This window comes from Felis catus, chromosome A2 (genome assembly GCF_018350175.1).
Source record: "Felis catus isolate Fca126 chromosome A2, F.catus_Fca126_mat1.0, whole genome shotgun sequence".
Taxonomy (NCBI): domain Eukaryota; kingdom Metazoa; phylum Chordata; class Mammalia; order Carnivora; family Felidae; genus Felis; species Felis catus.
Window position 1 is genome coordinate 157,180,402 of NC_058369.1, and position 17,500 is coordinate 157,197,901.

General features: G+C 52.1%; 1 protein-coding gene and 2 long non-coding RNA genes across 5 annotated transcripts in view; 1 reads left to right on the plus strand and 2 right to left on the minus strand.

Moving 5' to 3' along the window:
• Nucleotides 1-1,004: 1,004 nt before the first annotated feature.
• Nucleotides 1,005-2,147, minus strand: LOC109497669. Its single transcript, XR_002740633.2, has 2 exons — nucleotides 2,066-2,147; nucleotides 1,005-1,283 (listed from the first exon to the last, which is right to left on the minus strand). It is a non-coding gene; the product is annotated as an uncharacterized LOC109497669 (long non-coding RNA).
• Nucleotides 2,148-2,286: 139 nt separating this feature from the next.
• Nucleotides 2,287-17,500, plus strand: part of CLCN1 (chloride voltage-gated channel 1) — a 34,751-nt gene continuing 19,537 nt past the window's right edge. Inside the window, exons 1-12 of one of the 3 annotated variants that reach the window (XM_045041177.1) lie at nucleotides 2,287-2,413; nucleotides 5,670-5,790; nucleotides 6,159-6,290; nucleotides 6,861-6,989; nucleotides 7,243-7,376; nucleotides 8,527-8,604; nucleotides 9,687-9,765; nucleotides 15,089-15,214; nucleotides 15,502-15,586; nucleotides 15,793-15,894; nucleotides 16,385-16,469; nucleotides 16,931-17,080. In XM_045041177.1, the coding sequence (XP_044897112.1) occupies nucleotides 2,309-2,413; nucleotides 5,670-5,790; nucleotides 6,159-6,290; nucleotides 6,861-6,989; nucleotides 7,243-7,376; nucleotides 8,527-8,604; nucleotides 9,687-9,765; nucleotides 15,089-15,214; nucleotides 15,502-15,586; nucleotides 15,793-15,894; nucleotides 16,385-16,469; nucleotides 16,931-17,080 (1,326 nt within the window). In that variant the 5' untranslated portion in view covers nucleotides 2,287-2,308. 3 annotated transcript variants of the gene reach the window in all.
• LOC123384072 lies at nucleotides 3,048-7,970 on the minus strand. Its single transcript, XR_006594668.1, has 3 exons — nucleotides 7,861-7,970; nucleotides 5,104-5,271; nucleotides 3,048-4,268 (listed from the first exon to the last, which is right to left on the minus strand). It is a non-coding gene; the product is annotated as an uncharacterized LOC123384072 (long non-coding RNA).

Here is a 17,500-nt window from a genome sequence, read left to right on the forward strand (position 1 = left end):
TGCTATCAGGAAGGCCTCATGCAGGCCTTGGAAGGGACCAAGTATTTGTAAAGATCTGGGGGGGCGGGGTCCAGTGGGGAGTAGAGAAGCTACTACTACCAGGGAGTACAATTAGAAGGTGTGTGCGGTTTGGGGGGTGGGGGACGCAGAGTTAACAGTTGCCTAGGTGAAACAAAAAGCATGTGGTCATGGGTTTGATGCTAGACTAGATGTGCAGAGGGAAAGTGATATCTGGAGGCTGTTAAAGACAATGTAATGGTGCATTGTCCAGTGGGCTGGGGGGCTGGATTTGAAGAGGTCTGAAAACAAGGGTGTAACCCAGAGAGAAAGTTCATGCTTCAGTTGATGGGAAGCTGTTGGGCGAGGGGGCGGGCAGTGGCTCGTTCACACCCACCTGTACTCCAACACACACTTTCCCCTGCACATGTGTCCCATATGGTCATTTTTGGCAACCTCCCTTCAAATAGCAATTCCATAAGCCTATAGGTTTTACTTTTTAGTATCGTAGACCCCAAGAAAATCTCTTCAAGGGGCACCTGGGTGGCTCAGTTGGTTAAGTATCCGACTTCAGCTCGGGTCATGATATCCCAGTTCGTGGGTTTGAGCCCTGCATCAGGCTCTACACTGATGGTGCAGAGCCTGTGTGGGATTCTCTCTGTCCGTCTCTCTGCCCCTCCTCCACTCACTGTCTCTTTCTCAAAAACAAAAAAAATAAGCTTAAAAAAATATATTCAAAACCCCAGAATAATTCATTCCTTACACAGTATACATACTTTCTAGAATGCGTGCATGCTTATAAACTTGTTTCCAGATTGTGGAGCTTTTCACAGAACTCCCCAGAAACCCATGCTCCAAATAAGAACCCAAGCATTGTACCTATGGGTAGGGGGTGGTCATAGTGTACATGTTCTTTTCTCCGTTTTAAAGACTTTAGTTAAGTACTCTCTACAGTCAGCATGGGGCTTGAACTTACAACCCCAAATCAAGAGGTGTACACACCCCCAACCAAGCCATCCAGGCACCCTGACATTTTATTTTCTTGTTCTCTTAAAGATGGTAACCCATGAGATAGTAACAATTTCCGATGTCAGACTCCAGTTACTCACAAATCCCTGCCCTCAGCGTTAGCAGCAGTAGGTTGCCTTGACTCTCCCAGTTTCAGAATCTGGTTTTTCTACTTCACAAGCTGGTGTTTCTACTTGGCTTGGTGGAGTGTGGATTTTCCGAGTCCCGCTGATCTCTCTGCCTTCAAATCCTGGAATCTATAACCAGGTCCTGATTTTCTAAAGAAGCATGAAGAAACAGTAATTGTGTTAGATACTTGTTTCTCAGGGTTATTGAGTGTCTATAGAAACTGGCTACATTCAGGAGAGCCCTTCTCAAACGTGACAACGTTTTCTGTTTCTAAAGTTCCCCCCTCCCCCCCAAAGAACCTACTTTGGCTTTGGCACTCTATTCTTTCATCTTACACCAAGTCATTAGATCTCTTTCCTTACGTTCTGCCTGCAGAGAAGGCATCTGTCAGCCTTCAGGCCCTCACACCAGCACACATTTGTAATCATTGGCGGTGGATTATAAGCCTTCGAGCTCATAGGGTTGGTGTTAGAAAACGTGCTTTTAATGGTATCCACCTCCCCTGCTTTGGACAATGCCACTTAGCCGAGGCCAAGGTTTAATTGCAGAGCAAGTGATTGGTGTCAGTACCCTGCAGTCCCTGAACTTGGAATACCCTGGGGCAGACCCCACTTGGTGACAAATTCTAAACTATGCGTTGGCTCGTGTTTGTAACTTTTCTTCTGTAGTGAGGAGTTCACAGGGGAAGGAATGTCCTAGGAAACTTGGCTTTAAAAAAAAAAAAGAAAAAAAGACACCAGATAGGGTAGTTGGGCCTTGGCCAAAACTTATTTATTGACCCGAAAAAGGAGGAGTAGCAGAGAACTTCCCCGTCATCCTTTTTGTTTGTTGGGCTCATGATGAGAGACACTCCCTTCCCCCCCCACCCACCCACCCCATGCCCCTGACCCACTTCTCCTTCTCCCGTGTTATCTAACCTGCCCTGACATACCTAGGCAGGTGCTCCATAGTCTACATGGAGGCTCCGTCCCTCCCCGAGAGTCCAGGCTTCTGGTGTGACTGACATATCTGTCTGGGAAGTGGGAGAAAGGCCAGAACCCAAGGCTGTTACCCCTGCTTCCCACACCCAGTGGGTAATAAGAGTGGCGTCAAGGGGATGACGCCAAAGCATTATTAGTGGCCTCTGGCAGATAGAAATAGCAAAGCTGGAGGGGCAACCTGAAAACTGGCCGGGATGGGAGAGTTGGCCCCACAGATGAAGACTCAATCTTGGGAAGATACTGAGCTGGGAGCAACTGGACAGGGAAAGATGGCAGAGAGGCACCAGTTACTCCCTCAGGTGAGTTATCCTCCGGATCCCTCCGTCCAGCACCCACCCCTCACCTTTCCTCGGGGAAGCGAGGGCAGGACACCCTAAGGGAGCAGATCCGGTGCCCCCGGGAACACACAGGTCTGAATGTGCAGAGCCCCTCTCCATGCTGGTCTGGGCGATGTTTATAGCGGGCCCAGTGGCTTGGGGCTGGAAGCCTCCTTGTGACCATGGAGGGGACAGGGCTGCTGGCCCCCACTGAGGGAATTCCCTGCGGGCTGTCCCTCAGGTTCTTGTCCCAACCCCTCCCCCGCACCCCTCTCACACCTGCTTCGACCCCAAGCAGATCAGATGTGGCAATGGGGGGGGTCATGTGACGGAGAGATGGCTATAAATAGCTGGGGGTGGGCATGCTGCCCCAGACGCCTTGGGGACAGGCAAGAGGACGGGCTTAAGGAGCTGTACTGGGGGAGGCCCCGGGGCGAGCAGGCCAAGGCCTGGCCCAGGGAAGGAACATGGAGCGGTCAGAGTCCCAGCGGCGTGGGGGGGAGCAAAGCTGGTGGGGTAGTGCCCCCCAGTACCAGTATATGCCTTTTGAGCACTGCACCAGCTACGGACTACCCTCCGAAAATGGGGCCCTTCAGCACAGGCTCCGGAGGGACGCAGGCCCCCGTCCCAACACCCGCCCCACACAGGTAAAGTCCAAGGGGGCGGGGGTGGTGGAATCCGGGGGACAGTTGTGTGACGGCTGGGGGTGGGTGAATGAGGAATCAGGTGAAAGCGGGAGAAGTGTTGTATTAACTTTAAAAAGTACATGGTGATGTGTTCAAAATACGAAAATCCTTCAAAGGGCTGAGCTTAGCTAAGCGTGCGTTTATAGAGATCCCATCCCCTTTTTTTATATAACCCTGACTAACAGGACACCCGAATCCTAGGGGGGAAAGGCACAGCCACACAGGCTTGACTAGCCCGTGCTTACATAACCTGCCCAGAGTGGTTGGCGTGGGAGCCCACACCTCTGTGTGAAGCTGCCTCTTACTCCCTCACCCCCACGCAGACACCACCAGCTCTCTCCCTGCTGACCCTCTGCAGTGCGCGCACAAATAAACGCTTCTGCACAAGGCAGAAGAAAGGTGCTGGGGTTAAGTGGAGAAAACGAACTGGATTGCAGATCAGTGATCAAAGGTACACCAGGGTCAAAATGAGCAGAAGAACCGCAGCCTAACTTTCGGGTGGGAAGGTCGATCAGGTAGGAGTCCATCAGGTTGTAGGCGCCCCGCCCCGGGGAGGTAGGGGTGTGCATTCCTAGTGAGCTCACTGCGGGCGTCCGGATGGGTGGGCTGTGGACATCTAGCACGGAAAAGGGGACTGAGGGCACAACTATGAAGGAAAGCTTGCGAGGTTGCTGCAGATAAACAAGCAGGTGATCCGTGAGGAAATGTGTGTGCACGTGTTTTAGCTAAAGATGGCGGGGATGGGTGTGTGACGAGGGGATGCAGACAGGGCAGGGAACCAAGGGGTGGCTGTGCAGGTGATGTCAGCACTGGGGGACGAGAGGATCCACGTAGCAGCCCGCATCATCCGGAGATGGAGATGGTTACTAAGGGCACCCCTGGGGAATCAGTGGGGGTGGGGACACAAAGTCAGGAGAGATGGGAATGGTGAGTGCGGGGAGAGGGGCTTCCCGGAGAAGGTGGGGCCTGGCCTGGCCTTGCAACACCAGACGGGATTGGACAGAAAGGCCCCTCCTCAGGGCCCTGCTCCTCTCACCGGTCACCACATGCCTCAGTGGGGTGAGTGAAATGCCGTCAAGGTGCTGCGACAAAGTAGCAGGAAGTTTCGTGATGGAGAAGAATGGTAAATTAATTTCAGAAGTAGAGCTGGCCTGAAAGCAAAGAGAGGTTTGGACTTAAGTTTTTCTTTGTTTCATTTTTATTATGGAAAATTCCAAACTTAAAAAATAGACCCATGTAACGAACCCCCAAATGCCCCTTACCCAGCTTTCAACAATCACCGATATTGTGTCTACACTGCTTCACCTCTCCTTCCCATTCCTAGCCTCACCCCTACACACCCGTGAATCCCAGCACCCCCCTCACACTTGAGCTGTCCCTCCCTTCCCCCAGCTCTGCTCTGATGCGGTGCCTCGCCCTGAAACACCCGGCACAGATTTGGCTCTCTCAGGTGTTTCCCAGCCAGGGTTTGGTCTGCAGCACCCCCTTCCTCACTTCCACACCCCCTTCCTTGCCTCCACCAGCCTGGGGCCCCAGACAGCTGAAACAGCAGGTGGAGGAACATGCACTGAGCCACAGGGGCAGTGTCTGCTCTCTGGGGCCAGGTAGGGCAGGGAGGGACACACTGTCTCGCTCAGTCACCCACCTCATCCCAGAAGACAGAACAGCCATGAGCTGGGCAAAGAGTGTGCTCCTGTCCAGAACTGGGGCGTAAACTCTGCTGCTCATATTGTGAAATCAGATCTCTCCCACCCAGGCTCTCCCAGAACCGGCAACACGACCTGGCCTGACCCTGGCCCCAGAGGACGGAACTAGTGAAGGGGGGGAGGACAGACCAAAAGCAGTGAGAGCCCTTGCTCCCCCGGCCCCAAACACACGTGTTCTCCATGGGGATGAGAGCAGAGGGCTCCCAGATCTGAGGGGCGCCGCTCTGTCCTCTCCCCGTAGTGTGAGCGTCTAGTAATCCTGCCATGGGAAGTCCCTTACCAGGACTGCTTCCTGATTGTGTACATGAGCACAGGGAGGTGAGGCGGGTGGGCTTCCTCTGAACTTGAGAGAGCATCTGAGGGGCCTCAAGAGAGGCCAGACACACCAAGGCAAAGAGAAACCAAGAGTCCCCTGCTAGTCTGTCCTTGCTGGTCCACGTCAGGATTCCTAGGAGGGAGGCCAGACAGAGAAGGGGGGTCTGGGATAGTAAGGAGAGGCTGACACACAGTAAGCTGGGTCACACATAAAACACCTGATTGACACGGATGCCCCGTCTTAGCAGAGTTCCTGTTTCTCCACTTTAGAATAGAAGCTGGCCTCCTTGCCATCCATCAAGATGAGGACAGAGGTGGGGTGAGGATGGGTACAGGGGTACAGGCGTCCAGAGTGGGAGTGTGTAGATGGAGCATTGAGGGCAGGGACCACCACAAAGTGACCCTACATGAGGCTCTCAACGCCCAGGAATTTAAAAAGCTGTTTGTTTCCTCTGTGGGTCTGGGTGCTTCCCTCCGTCTATTCCTTCGGACTCCAACAAAACAGACGTTTTCCATTCCCCCTGTGTCCAGATTTATGGCCATCACAAACAGCAGCCCCCGCACAAGGAGCAGGGCATGGGGATGCCCCCGAAGACGGGCTCCAGTGACAGCCTGGACAGCAAGGATGAGGATCACTCTTCTAAATGTCAAGGTGACGGGGACTGAGGAATAAAGGGATCTGGAATGGAAGGAGGCGCAGGGATTAGGAGAACTGGGACATCCCCACCGCCTGTAGCTCACTCTCCGCCCTCCCCTCACCCACACCCAAGCCCCCCTCCAAGCAGTAGGGAAAGGCATCTCTCTCTGCCTCCTCTCACCCTGCCTGGCTCCCTCCTCTCCCTCCCAGCCACCCCCAGGAAAGGAGAGTTAGAAAGAACTCAGGTATCCCATGGGCAAACCCAGTGAATGAGGTGCAGAGATAGACAAGACCCCAGGGGCCCAGCTCCTCCGCTCCTGTCCTCAGTCACAGCCCAGAGCAATGACCGGTTAGCCGCTCTTTTTGTCTTTCCCTCTTCCCAGACTGTATGCGCCGCCTGGGACACGTGGTAAGACGGAAATTAGGAGAAGACTGGATCTTTCTGGTGCTCCTGGGACTGCTTATGGCTCTGGTTAGCTGGAGCATGGATTATGTCAGTGCCAAAAGCCTTCAGGGTAGGTTTAACCTGGTCCTTTACCCTCAGCCTCTCTTCGCACAGCGGTTCCTAGAGTTTCTAGAGTTCCTGCCTGGGATAAGCTGGGCGTGTTTGGGGGAGGGGGCGCGCTGCACAGAGGAGGTCTGGCCCAGGAGAAGACCAGACCCGGACCCAGATGCACTTCTGCCCCTTCAGCTGCTGCCATACAACCTGTGGGTGCCCCTCTAATAGGGTGACCAGCTCATCTCCATTTCCCCAGGGCTTTTCTGGTTTGGGCACTGACCACCCTGAGTCCCAGGCACCCTCCCCCCACCCCAGGTTCTGGGCAAACTGGGGCAGCCTGCAGTCCCAGCACTCAGAAGTGGGGTTCGCGGACTCTACCTCCTACAAGTGGTGGGAACTTGGACAGGTCACGGCACCTCCCACAACTCGGGCTCCCTTGTGTCCAGTGAGAACAATACCGTGTGGTGAGGTCAGACAGGATGGCCAGGCCGTGAGGACGCTCCTTGCACACTGTGATGTGCTGCGCCATGGGGGTGCAGTGACATCCCGCCACGCTGGGACTGAGCTCAGGCACGTGTCTCTGCAGCCTACAAGTGGACCTATTACCAGATGCAGCCCAGCCTGCCTCTGCAGTACCTGGTCTGGGTCACCTTCCCGCTAACTCTCATCCTCTTCAGCGCCCTCTTTTGTCACCTCATCTCTCCCCAGGCCGTTGGTGAGAACCTCCCACCCCCCCATCCGCTCACCACCCTACCCCTGTCGTGTCATCAGTGTTATCTCTTTAGCCTGTAGACCCTTCCAGTGCCCTTCCTCCCTCGCTCAGCCCCTCAACCCGACTGACGGCCCTTTCCCCTGTCTTGCCATCGTCTCCCCACCCACGCCCATCACCACGTCCGCCTGTCTGGATGTTTGTCTCCCTTTTAACCTCTAGCTGGAAGCGGCACATAATCACTCTTTGAACCTTTTAGGCTCCGGGATCCCTGAGATGAAGACAATACTCCGTGGGGTCATCCTGAAGGAATATCTCACCCTCAAGGCCTTTGTGGCCAAGGTTGTGGCCCTGACTGCAGGGCTGGGCAGTGGCATTCCTGTGGGGAAGGAGGTAAGTCCACTGGTGCTCCGGCAGAGGGCAGCACTGAGCCCGGAGGGAGCTCTGGGAGCCTGAGACCAGGGGCGCTGGGAGAGCCAGCGCCAGGGTACGTTAGGGAGGGGAAATACTAGGGAAGGTCCTAGTCCTGGAGCAGAATAACAGAAGTCTGAGCCGGTAGGGCCTTAGAGCAGTCTCCCAGACTGGGCCCTGTTGACATTTTGGGTCGGGTAATTCTTGGTTCTGGGGGGCTGCCCTGTGCATTGTGGAAGGTTTAGCAGATCCCTGGCCTCTACCTCCTAGATGTTGGTAGCGCCCCCTCGTTTCGAGAATCAGAATGCCTCCAGATATTGGCAAATTTCCCTGGGGGGGGGGGGAGAGGGATCTCGCCCAGTGGAGGACCACTGCCTTGGAGGCACTTCAGACCAGTTTCCTTGTTTTAATATTACGGAAGGTGAACCCCAGAGAGAGGCTGTGTTTTTTTCAAGGTTATACTCACGTGCATTCTTGCCCGGCCACAATCGGGAATCCACACGGCAGCCAGAGTCTTTTCAAAATGGAATCAGTACTGGCAGAACCTCTGCTTAAGAACTTCTAATGGCTTTCCAGTCTTCTAAAAATCAAGTACAAACGTCTCTCTGGGGCCTAGGAGACCTGTGCTGATCTGGCTTCTTTCTGTCTGGTCTTCTGCTCTCCCAAGCCGCCCTTGTTCACTGCGTTTGGGTGACAGGGTCTTCCTGTCCCTCAATCACACAAGCTGTTCCCGTCCCAGGACCCAGCGTGGAGTGTTCTTCCTCCTGACACCCACGTGGCTCACTGCCTCATTTCAGTGGAGACACTACTCAATTGTGGCCGTCCCCGAGTGCCTTCTCTAAACCCACATCACACCCTAGTCTGTCTGCCTCTCTCTATCCCCTCACCCTTTCTCATTTTCCCCACCTGTAGCCTCCCTGAAATGCTGGTCCATCTCCCCACCCCCACCCCCCACCCCCCACCCCCTTCCCCTCTGGAATGAAGTTCAGGAGGGCAGATCCTCTGTCGTGCTCACTGCCGCATTTCTGGCACCCAGCTCAGTGCCTGGAGCCATAAAGCTTGTCCAGGGAAGGACGCACAGCCTCCGGTCTGGACCCCTGCTGCTGACCCCTCACCTCCCTCTCTCTCCCAGGGCCCATTTGTGCACATAGCCAGCATCTGTGCTGCTGTCCTCAGCAAGTTCATGTCAATGTTCTGCGGGGTATATGAGGTAAGGTTGAGAAAGAAAATGAGGGACGGGCTGTGTGTGCTTAGGGCGTCGGGAGGGCTGCCTTTGCTCTGGGCTGGCCATGATGCTGAAAGGGGGCGTCGCGCTAACCCACGCTCCTTTATTCTACACACACACCGCGCCCCAGCCCCCCCCCCCCCCCCACGTACCCCAGCCTTTTCCCGGCCGCCCTTCTCCATCTGCTCCCTGGCTCCTCCAGGCCTGCAGGCCCACCAGCTCCCATGCTGCCCCTCGTCAGTGCCCCCCACGCCCCCACGCCCTCACCCCCGCGCCCCATCCAAGCTCCGCCCTTGCCTCCTGTACCCACCCTGTCCCTCTGTTTTCCTGGTCCTCCCCACCCCATCTCTCCCAAGCACTGCTGCCGGCCCTAGCCCTCCACCCTCCTCGTCCTGCGTGCTTCTCTGTTGCAGACCGTGTCTGGGCGGCTTGATCTCCTGGTGCCGGCCTGTGCGGTGGGCGTGGGATGCTGCTTTGCAGCCCCTATCGGAGGCAAGTCCCACTTCCTCCCTACCCCGGAGCAGGACCTGGAAGGGGGTTTGAGTGGCTGCCTAAGCTTTGGGGTGGAGAGGGTGCTCGCTGAAGGGACTGGTGGGTGGGCATTCAAGGAGTGACCCCGGATCGCAGCCCCTGGGTTCCAGGCACCCACGCTTTTCCGCCAAAGGGCTATGTGTTCTTTCGCGGCTGGCGGCTGTTTTATGCAGGCTTTTATTGGTACCGTTTGTCTGAAGTCCTCTCTGTTTCTCTTCCTATCGACACTTCTTGCCCGGGTTGTCCGCATCTCCAGCCCCTCTCTGATGATCATTTATTGGCTTACCTGCCTTGCATATATTTACCTTTTATTTCTAAGTTTGGCTTGCCCTATGAGGTCACTTCCTGTTTGCCAAACTAACTGAGTATCTCTTGACCTGGGAATCACTGGGGGAGATGGGACCACTGTGAGTCTCTGTGACTTAAGCCTCTCTTTCTGCCTTATTCCCCACCCTTGCCTGTTCTCCGTTCCTCTCTGCTCCCCTTCCCTGCCCCACCCCCCATCTCTCTGTCTGTCTCTCTCTCTCCCCTAGTAGCAGCCATACTATTACACTGACATGCTGACTGTGGGCTGTGCTGTGGGAGTTGGCTGTTGTTTTGGGACACCACTCGGAGGCAAGTGATTTACCCCCTCCTACATCAGTCCACTGCCTGGCCCTGCTCCCCAAGTGCGATACTGCCAGTTAAAACAAAAGTATGACAAGAACAGCAAACTTTTAGTGAGCATTTACCGTGTGCAGGTGATGTTCTAAGCACCTTACTCCTGCTAAAAACTGTATGAGACCGACAGCACAGAGGAGAGGGAGGAGAAAACTGATCACAGAGAGGGTAAGTGACTTGAGCAAGGCCAGCCCATTAGCAAGAGGTAGAGCAGGGAATGAAAACCAATGCAGTCCCCCCAGTCTCCCTACTTGTAATCAATAAAGCCTGTCGAAATTGTTGGACACCTTTGCCCTCCACTTATTACGTCCTCTAACAGGGGACCTTATGTAGTGTGTTCTCCACGGGAGAGCTTCCATTGTGCGTGTTATCAAGGACACGGGGGTCTAGGTGCGGTTATTCAGACTAATGGTCAGCTTTAATGAGGGCTGCGGACAGGAATTAAAGCACCTTTGCTCCCTGACAGCAACATAAACCAGAGATTAGTTCTCCCCGCACATGAAAGGCAAAGGGCAGCTTTTCAGACTGTTTTCTTTGTCCTGGGTCACTAACAAGTGGGCACAGACAGAGAAAGCAGCCGTGTTTACTTAGTGGTGAGTCCGTTGTAACAAGATTAACACAGGAGGGACTACATGGATCATTCATTCATTGGATTCATTGGTGATAAAAAGGGCACCGAGTTGACACTGGGGAAACAAAATTGCCGGAAAATCATATGCTCCTTAAACGTTAGAGGTAGCTTTTCAATTATGAAAATGTAATCAGTCCCTTCATAGAAGAGTGTGCAGGTAACTCGCACGTCTCAGCTCAGGAATGACTTACGAGTAAGTGTTCAGAGGGAGCAGAAAGTGTGTCATACCCATTTGTCCTGATGCTGTGCCCAGCGTAAGATCAGCTAGCATCCTGTCTGTACTTCTGGTGTCAGCTCTTGTCATTAAAGTCACCAGTCTCCACGAGTGAGGGGTGTATTTGAATTTCTGTACACACTTCAGTGCGTTTGAATTTCTGTACACGTTAGACATTCACACTTAACATTTGTACCCACTTTCACTTTTACTTCTCTTTTTGCCTTACAAATCCAGAAGGTCTAAAAAGCATTTTCAGGCAGGTGGGCTTTTTAAAATTTTTTTTTTTTAATCAGCCAGATTATTTTAAAATGAAGAGAATGTGTATTTTTTGCATAAAACTGGGATGTCTAGGATGAACGAGGAAGGTTTCTCTTGGTCCAGTGTAGAATATAGGGAAGGTGGTAAGGGAGCGACAGGTAAAACATGGCTCTTGACCCGAGAAAAGGTTCAGTACTGAAAAATTAAGATGCCATTTTCAGGGGGCGCCTGGGTGGCTCAGTCAGTTGAGCATCCGACCCTTGATTTCAGCTCAGGTCATGATCCCAGGGTCTTGGAATCAAGCCCAGCATTGGGTTCTGTGCTGAGCATGGAACCTGACTGAGATCCTCTCTCCCTTTCTCTGCCCATCCCCCACTTGCGCACGCAGGCACACACTCTTTCTCAAATTTTTTAAAAATTAAAAAATAAATACCCTGGAAGGTAGGCTTATTTGATTATTTTTCTTTTTTTAAGAACATAGAGTAATTCTGAAAGAAAACATTAGTAAAACGATAATTTATTCATTACATAGCCAACTCTTAATTCCTTACACTGATGAAAGAAATCTGCTTCAACAACCTGCTAAAATGACAAACATCTTTTTGCTTCTACCGTGTGCCCTCTGTGCTGTGTGCCCTCTGGGTGTGCTGGATCCCATACTCCCAGGGGCTCACAGCTGACGGGGTGGATGAGCAGATAAACCCATCATCATAGCCCACCCAAAGAAGTGTCTCGATGACAGTTTGGGCAAAGTGCAAGGAAGACAGTGAGGACAGGGTACTTTGGACAGAAGAGACAGCGTTGCAAAGTCAAGATCTGGGGGCTTTAATCACAGTAGATGAGAGCATTGTTAAGAGAAACAGGAACAGGAAGTGAGTCTGCACAGGGAAACCATGAAGGAAGGAAATCATGAATCGTGAAGGTGCTCACAGGCCACTCACAATAATGTAGATTCTATTCTCTAGGCCACAATTTGTCCAAATGTGTTTTACAGAACATGGTTCTCCATGGCATTAATAGAGGTAACGTGAAAAGTGTTCCAAGGTCAAATAAGTTGGAAAAACACTGTGTTAAACAGCTAGTTCTTTAAACTGGAAGAGTTATCGGAATGTTGGATATGCTGGCATGCTTTGTGAATATGCAAAATGTGGCTCCAGTACAGCATTTCCCACAGAATCCCTTCTGCAAGGAACTTCTCATAAGACTCAGAGGACCACAGATCGGGCTTTTGGAAATGCTGTCACGGGGGAAGGGGAGCCATGGAAGAATTCTGTACAAGGAAGGGAGTGACACACGACAGGCCCGGCACATCCATCCAGTCCCTCCAGCAGATGCGTGCAGAGTTGGACCAGCCTGTGGATTAACAGGATTAAGTCTAAGATTAAGAAGAAGGCTATTGTCAAAGCCCTGATGCCAGATGATGAGAGACTGAACTGAACAGAGGAAGAAGAGAGAAGAGGATGATACATACAGATGATAGAAAGTAAAATTGATGTGACCTGGAGGTTGATTTTATGTGAGGCTATAAAGGATGAGACAGAGGAATCTGGGCCAACTCCCAAAGTTTATTCCAAGGAAAATTGGGTGGACAGCGGTGCTGGTCAGCAAGACAAGGAATATGGGACATGAAACGGGTCTGGAGGAGTTGATCCATTTTACTTTAAATCTATTGACTTTGAAGATCCAGTGGCATAGCCGAGTGATACCGACCAGGCAGCTGGACTGTTGAGTCTGAAGTCCAGGAACTGAGCTGAACACATACATGGCTTTGCTAACAAGTAGCCTGTCGGTGGCAGTTGAAGCCATGAAATGGAGAAAGTGTGTCTGTGAGTAGCAAGAGCAGGAGACCAAGGTCAAGGCCCTGGCTTGGGCAGGGGCAAAGGAGCCAGAGGGGGAGAACAGGGAACATCCAGGGCGGCAAAAGAGAGCTGTACCACGGAACAGAAACCAGAGAGTTTCCAGAAGCTGTTTGTGTTTTTAATGCTTTGTTTGCTCCTAGCGGCACATTTTCTGCTTGGCTCAGACTAATAGTAAAATCAGTTCTCATTCCTGAGTATAGAGTGACAGACTGCTGGGGAAAGCATCCCAGAACCACATCATAGGAAAGAAAATCTAGCCCAGGGTTTCAAAATATGGTCGTAAAATATTCATAAGTTGGATAGCTTACACCCCAACAAATCAAAGCTGACTTTGTTTTATTACTGGTAAAGAAAAGGAGAGAGACTTCCTCCACCTGCTCCCCACACTGTGTCAAATCCTCCTTTCAGCCCGAGGAGACAGCAGCCTTACCGGCCGTGATTTGAGGAGCAGGGGCAGAAAGGGTGGCTGGCAGCTCCAGCTGCCCCAAATTCCCCCTTCCCTCGCTCCGCTCTCTGAAATTTCACCCGTTCTGTTCTCTCTTGTTCTCTCTCCTCCCCTTCCTCTCCCGTTCACCCATAGAACAGACAGCCCCGACGATGTGTCAAGCATTGTATTAGGTGGTGGTTTCCAAGGAACTTTTGATCCTAGGGGGAACCCAGAGATGGAAACACAGAACAAGTGCTCAAACAGTCCAAAATTCTGAGACAGTCAGCTGTTTTCACCTGACGAGGGGCACCTGGAATGCCTTCCCAGAGAAGGTGACTTTTGAGCTGACCCCTAGGGACCCTCGGCCAAAATGCTGCAGCTACTCTGTGAGGGAGTAACGGGCAGGCCGCTATCCTCTTGGCGCAAGTAACTTACTCAACTATTGACTGTCACCTGTGAAACAGAGCGGGGCGGTCCCGGAGGAGTCCAGAGTTGTGACTTTGCACGTAGAACAGGGAGAAAAACATTGGCTCGGACAGAAGCTGCTACCTGAGGGGTCTCAGGCCAGCAACCGTTCACCGTGGGGGGAAAGGAGGAGACGCACCTTATCTGGTTCCTGGTTGCTCTTGGGCCCAGGCCTTTCCTCCACTCATCTAGTTACATGCTGCATTTTTCTGGTTTCTCTTCCTCATTTTCCATAAAGATGAGGCTTAGCTAGCTACTTCTTCTTGCCATCAATTTTTATCCTGCATCTAATCAAAGTCCACTCCCGTATTCTTAATACGTTCAAAGGTTATTTTCCTCGCTGTCTCTTGAATCTCGCTTTTAGGCCCTCATTAGCGTTCCTCACTTTGTCCCTCCCTCTGCTTGCTATCGGTCTGTGTATCGACCTCCTCGTTTTCCGCTCCAGCATCTGCTCAGAAACAGTGCTATTTAGGCCTTTTAATTAGCTTTCCTTCTGCCCCATTCACCTTTCTGAAACAAAATTGTTTTTGACTCCTAGCCTCTTGGTTTTTCCCCTTGTTTTTGTTATTTTATGTCAGGTTTTTAATGTTAACTTTTTTTTTTTAATTTGAGAGAGAGCATGCACAGGGGAGAAGGGGGGAGAGAGAGAGAGAGAGAGAGAGAGAGAGAGAGAGAGAGAGAGAGAGAATATTAAGCTGGCTCTGCACTCAACGTGCATGCACAGGGCTCAATCTCATGACCCGGGATCATGGCCTGAGCCAAAATCAAGAGTCAGACACTCAGCCAACTGAGCCGCCCAGGCGCCCCTAATATTAATTTTTAAACACTTTGATGAATCCTCTTCTTTTCTTGGAATATTGATTATTGTCAGCTCTCATGAAGGCTTCTCACGTTCATTTTTCTTATTTGTTCCTTATAAAGTTGCCTCAAGGTATGTGGTACCTGGGAGGAGGGAGTAGAGATTGGAGGGAATGTGAAGGAGAGTTCCCGTGGGTCCTGAGCTCTGCTGAGCACCTGCTCTGGAAATGTTTTCTCCCATAACTTCCCTGCAGAAACTTTGCAACAACCCTTAAGTCCCTGTGGCTATCTGACCATCGTGAATCCCACCCAACCCTACTTTCTAAGGGAGAGAGAGGGTGGGACCACTTGACCCCCTCGGTCTGTGGGTTGAGGATCACACTCCCCGTCCCCCACCCCGAGCTCCTCTCTGTATCTTACTGGACCACATCCCCGGCCTGCAAACAACCTCCAGCATGAGCAGGTGTATGTTTTAGAGCGTGAGGTTCCAGGAGACCATTACTTCCCACTGCTGCTTCCCCTCGTGATTCAGGTTTCAGCAAAAGCACCTCAGGGCCACAGGGTGGGGGCTGGGGGAGAGCCTCTTACTCTGTCTGGCCCTGACCACCCCCACGCCCCTGCAGGAGTGCTGTTCAGCATCGAGGTCACCTCTACCTACTTTGCCGTGCGGAACTACTGGCGAGGATTCTTTGCGGCCACGTTCAGTGCCTTTGTTTTCCGCGTGCTGGCCGTGTGGAACAAGGATGCCGGTAACAGGGAAAGAGGGAGGCTGGTAATGGGGCGTGTAGGGAAGCTCCTTAGGGCGGTTTAGAAAAGGAATGGATGGCATTATTTCGGAAGTGGGCCCAAGGATATAGAGCAAAGATATAGGTCCTGGATCACGGAGTAGAAGGGCAGTGTTCGGCCATAAAAACTGGAAATTCAGTGGAAGAGGTGACATTGGCCTCGGAGGAAGGAAGGAATTGATCCTCGGCTGATGACCCTGGCTTCCCCTCGGGTCTCTGTGGCGCTCCCACCATGCCTTTCCATCCCGTAGTCACCATCACCGCCCTCTTCAGAACCAATTTCCGAATGGATTTCCCCTTTGACCTGCAGGAACTCCCAGCCTTTGCCATCATCGGGTCAGTGGAGTGCCCTGGGAGTGGTTAGCTGGGGGTGGGAGCAGGGCAGGGTGCGGCTTTGGGCTGGGAGGGGCTCAAGCTGAAAGCCTGGGGGCAGGCGTGGGTGAGTGTGAGTTGCTGGGGGAGGGTGGGCGCCTGGTATTTGTTTCCCTGCCACAGCCAGGTCTGGGATGAGGGTTCCATTGCTGTACGACTTGCGCCCTCAGGATTTGCTGTGGGTTCCTGGGAGCTGTATTTGTGTATCTGCACCGCCAAGTCATGCTTGGTGTCCGAAGGCACAAGGCCCTCAGCCGGTTTCTGGCGAAGCAGTGAGTCACTGCCCTTCTGTGTCCTACCCATTTACTTTCTGCTTTCTCCACGAGCCCCTCCCTTTTAATCTTTCTCAAAGGCTGTAAATGCCAATACATGACTTGCGATAAAATATAGAAGCCCTGATATTCCACATAGAGAGAGAACACGGTGTGGTTTGCCCGTTAAAGATTGCTTTTTGGTGGCAAGAACATTCTGTGTTTAAAGAGCTGAGGATGGGATGCCTGGGTAGCTCAGTGGACTGAGCATCTGACTCTTGGTTTCAGCTCAGGTCATGATCTCACAGTTCGTGGGCTCTCTCTCCTCTCTCTCTCTCTCTCCCTCCCCCCGCCCCACTCCTCTCCCTCACTCACTTTCTCTCTCTCCTAAAAAAATAAAATAAAAATAAAGAGCTAAGTCTGCAGTGGGCTACTAGAACCCAGCTAGCCAGCTCAGTGTGACATCCACTGTGGCTAACTTGGGGGGGGCTTAAATCTGTGTCTTTTTCAGTCGCCTGCTGTATCCCGGAATCGTCACCTTTGTCATCGCTTCGTTCACTTTTCCGCCAGGAATGGGTCAATTCATGGCTGGAGAGGTCAGCTCCAAAGAGTCTGGGGAGGGAGGTGGGCGTCAGGTCACTGAGCTGGGACTAAGCCAGGGCAGGGCCACAGCACAGACATCCCTCCAGCTTCTGAGCACAGGTACTTTTACCCAAGTGTAGAATCTCTCCCCAAGAACAGACAAGAGAGACCCTTGAAAAATGAGATGAGAGAATCCACTTGTATGTTTGTTTGTTTGTTTGTTTGTTTGTTTGTTTGGAGAGAGAGAGGGAGGGGCAGAGAGAAGGAGAGATAGAATCCCAAGCAGGCTCCATGCTGACAGCAGAAAGCCCAATGCGGGGCTTGAACTCATGAACCATGAGATCATAACCTGAGCTGAAGTCGGATGCTTAACCGACTGAGCTACCCGGGAAACCCCAGGAGAATCAGTTCTGTACAAAGTGCTAGCACCAAACATCCTTGGAGACCTGCCCCCTTTTGCTTCTCCCTCTCACAGCTGATGCCTCGTGAAGCCATCAGTACCCTCTTTGACAACAACACATGGGTAAAGCATGTGGGTGACCCTGCAAGCCTGGGCCAGTCGGCTGTGTGGATCCATCCACAAGTCAACGTCGTCATCATCATCCTCCTCTTCTTTATCATGAAGGTACCCCTCCCTGCACTCCTGACCCCCTAAGCTTCTGTCTGTTTTCAACCTGGAACCCGTGGTTTGCGTAGGGTAGAAAAGGGTAAACTTCATGTGGACCTAAAAACAAGTAGCTGGAAACCATAGCGCAGGTAAGTTGCCCATCTATAGGAGTGAGCCAGTGTCTATTCATGTCAACTTAGCGATGTAACCATCATTACCATAAACCTGCTAAAAGTTCCACTTGCTAAGTGCTTAAGATGTCACAGCAGCCTGGTAAACAAGGACAAGACGGGGTTGAGCAGTATAGATGACTGTGGGAACACCTAAGATAAGCTAACCAAATCCCACCACATATTAGAGAATTGTATACTTCATTCTCCATGCATCTGATTATCCATTTTTGGATGATTTGCATATCCATTTTCCCCCTGTCTAGTG